At 40.3% G+C, this 2,500-nt stretch overlaps 1 protein-coding gene across 1 annotated transcript in view; it reads left to right on the top strand.

The window, feature by feature from the left end:
* LOC135095412 (ephrin-B1-like) overlaps nt 1–2,500 on the top strand; it is a 69,209-nt gene that overhangs the window by 56,787 nt on the left and 9,922 nt on the right. Inside the window, exons 3-4 of the mRNA XM_063996250.1 lie at nt 1–43; nt 1,411–1,551. The exon at nt 1–43 is cut by the window's left edge and continues 126 nt beyond it. Coding sequence (XP_063852320.1) covers nt 1–43; nt 1,411–1,551 — 184 coding nt within the window. The remainder of the gene's footprint in view (nt 44–1,410; nt 1,552–2,500) is intronic.

Here is a 2,500-nt window from a genome sequence, read left to right as displayed (position 1 = left end):
GGCGGACTTGAGTTTCGACCAGGCCAGGATTACTACTTCATTTGTGAGTGATTCATAGGCCTACTGTGCTTGTCTGTGTTCAAATAAGGTCTTTTTTTTTCTTTTTTTGTATTCGTTTTTTTTTCGTTTTTTTTTTTTGTGAGTTAGAATTTTTAGGTCTAACGAGGATTACTACTTCATTTGTGAGTGATTCATAGGCCTACTGTGCTTGTCTGTGTTCAAATAAGGTCTTTTTTTTCATTTTATTATTCGTTTTTTTCGTTTTTTTTTTTTTGTGAGTTAGAATTTTTAGGTCTAACCAGGATTACTACTTCATTTGTGAGTGATTCATAGGCCTACTGTGCTTGTCTGTGTTCAAATAAGGTCTTTTTTTTTTTCATTTTTTGTATTTGTTTTTTTTTTCGTTTTTTTTTTTGTGAGTTAGAATTTTTAGGTCTAACCAGGATTACTACTTCTGTGAGTGGGATTCCGTGCTTCATAGGCCTACTGTGCTTGTCTGTTGAAATAAGGTCTTTTTTTTATTTTATTTTTTTCGTTTTTTTTCTTATTTTTTGTGGGCTAGAATTTTTAGGCCTAACCAGGATTACTACTTTATCTGTGAGTGGGATTCGGTGCTTCATAGGCCTACTGTGCTTGTCTGTGTTGAAATAAGGCCTGTTTTTATTTTTTTTTCGTTTTTTTTCTTATTTTTTTGTGGGCTAGAATTTTTAGGCCTAACCAAGATTACTACTTCATCTGTGAGTGGGATTGGGTGCTTCATAGGCCTACTGTGCTTGTCTGTGTTGAAATAAGCTCTTTTTTTCTTGTTTTTTTCTTATTATTTGTTAGCTAGAATTTTTAGGCCTAACCAGGATTACTACATCTGTGAGTGGGATTGGGTGCTTCATAGGCCTACTGTGTCTGTGTGTGTGTTGAAATAAGTTAGATTTTTTTATTTTTCCTCTTGTTTTTTTCATATTTTTTTTCATTTTCCGTTTGTAATGAGTCAGAATCATAGGCCTAACCAGGATTACTACTTCATATGTGAGTGGAATTGAGTATCACATAGGCCTACTGTGCTCGTCTGTGTGTGTGTGTTGAAATAAGGAAGATTTTTATATTTTTCTCATTTTTTTCTTATTATTTATTTATTTATTCATTATTTTTTTCGTTCGTAATGAGTCAGAATCATAGGCCTAACCAGGATTACTACTTTATATGTGAGTGGAATCGAGTATCACATAGGCCTACTGTGTTCGTGTGTGTGTGTGTGTGTGTGTGTGTTGAAATAAGCAAGATTTTAAAACTTTTCTTATATCTCTTTCTTATTTGATATATATATTCATTTAATAGTAGTAGTAGTAGTAGTAGTAGTAGTAGTAGTAGTAGTTAATGAGTCATAGGCCTAACCAATTAACGTGACACCCACAGCCACCAGCAGCAAAGACGACCTGCACAGACGGATTGGGGGTCGCTGCTCCACCCATCACATGAAGGTGGTGTTCAAAGTGTGCTGTGACCCCGCCTCCCAGCCCGCCCGTGACCAGGCCAACAACCACCTGCCAGCCAGCGGTAAGGCTCGTTAAGGGGTCACCAGGGGTCATTAGGGGTCAGGATGAGTTGTTAGAGGCTAGTTTTGCTTGTTAATGGACTGTTTGGGTGTTAATTAAGTAAACTATGCCAACAACCACCTGCCAGCCAGCGGTAAGGGTCGTTAAGGGGTCACCAGGGGTCATTAGGGGTCAGGATGAATTGTTAGAGGCTAGTTTTGCTTGTTAATGGACTGTTTGGGTGTTAATTAAGTAAACTATGCCAACAACCACCTGCCAGCCAGCGGTAAGGCTCGCTAAGGGGTCACCAGGGGTCACCAGGGGTCAGAATGAGTTGTTAGAGGCTAGTTTTGCTTGTTAATGGACTGTTTGGGTGTCAATTAAGTAAACTACGCCAACAACCACCTGCCAGCCAGCGGTAAGGCTCGTTAAGGGGTCACCAGGGGTCACTAGGGGTCATTAGGGGTCAGATTGAGTTGTTAGAGGTTAGTTTTGCTTGTTAATGGACTGTTTGGGTTATGGGTGTTAATTAAGTAAACTACGCCAACAACCACCTCCCAGCCAGCGGTAAGGGTCGTTAAGGGGTCACCAGGGGTCATTAGGGGTCACTAGGGATCAGAATGAGTTGTTAGAGGTTAGTTTTGCTTGTTAATGGACTGTTTGGGTTATGGGTGTTAATTAAGTAAACTACGCCAACTACCACCTGCCAGCCAGCGGTAAGGGTCGTTAAGGGGTCACTAGGGGTCACTAGGGGTCAGAATGAGTTGTTAAAGGTTAGTTTCGCTTGTTAATGGACTGTTTGGGTGTTAATTAAGTAAACTACGCCAACAACCACCTGCCAGCCAGCGGTAAGGCTCGTTAAGGGGTCACCAGGGGTCATTAGGGGTCAGGATGAGTTGTTAGAGGCTAGTTTTGCTTGTTAATGGACTGTTTGGGTGTTAATTAAGTAAACTACGCCAACTACCACCTGC

The sequence above is a fragment of the Scylla paramamosain genome, chromosome 49 (genome assembly GCF_035594125.1).
Source record: "Scylla paramamosain isolate STU-SP2022 chromosome 49, ASM3559412v1, whole genome shotgun sequence".
In the NCBI taxonomy this organism is placed as follows: Eukaryota; Metazoa; Arthropoda; class Malacostraca; order Decapoda; family Portunidae; genus Scylla; species Scylla paramamosain.
The sequence above is the reverse complement of the archived record's forward strand: the minus strand, read 5'-3'. Positions and strand labels throughout refer to the sequence as shown.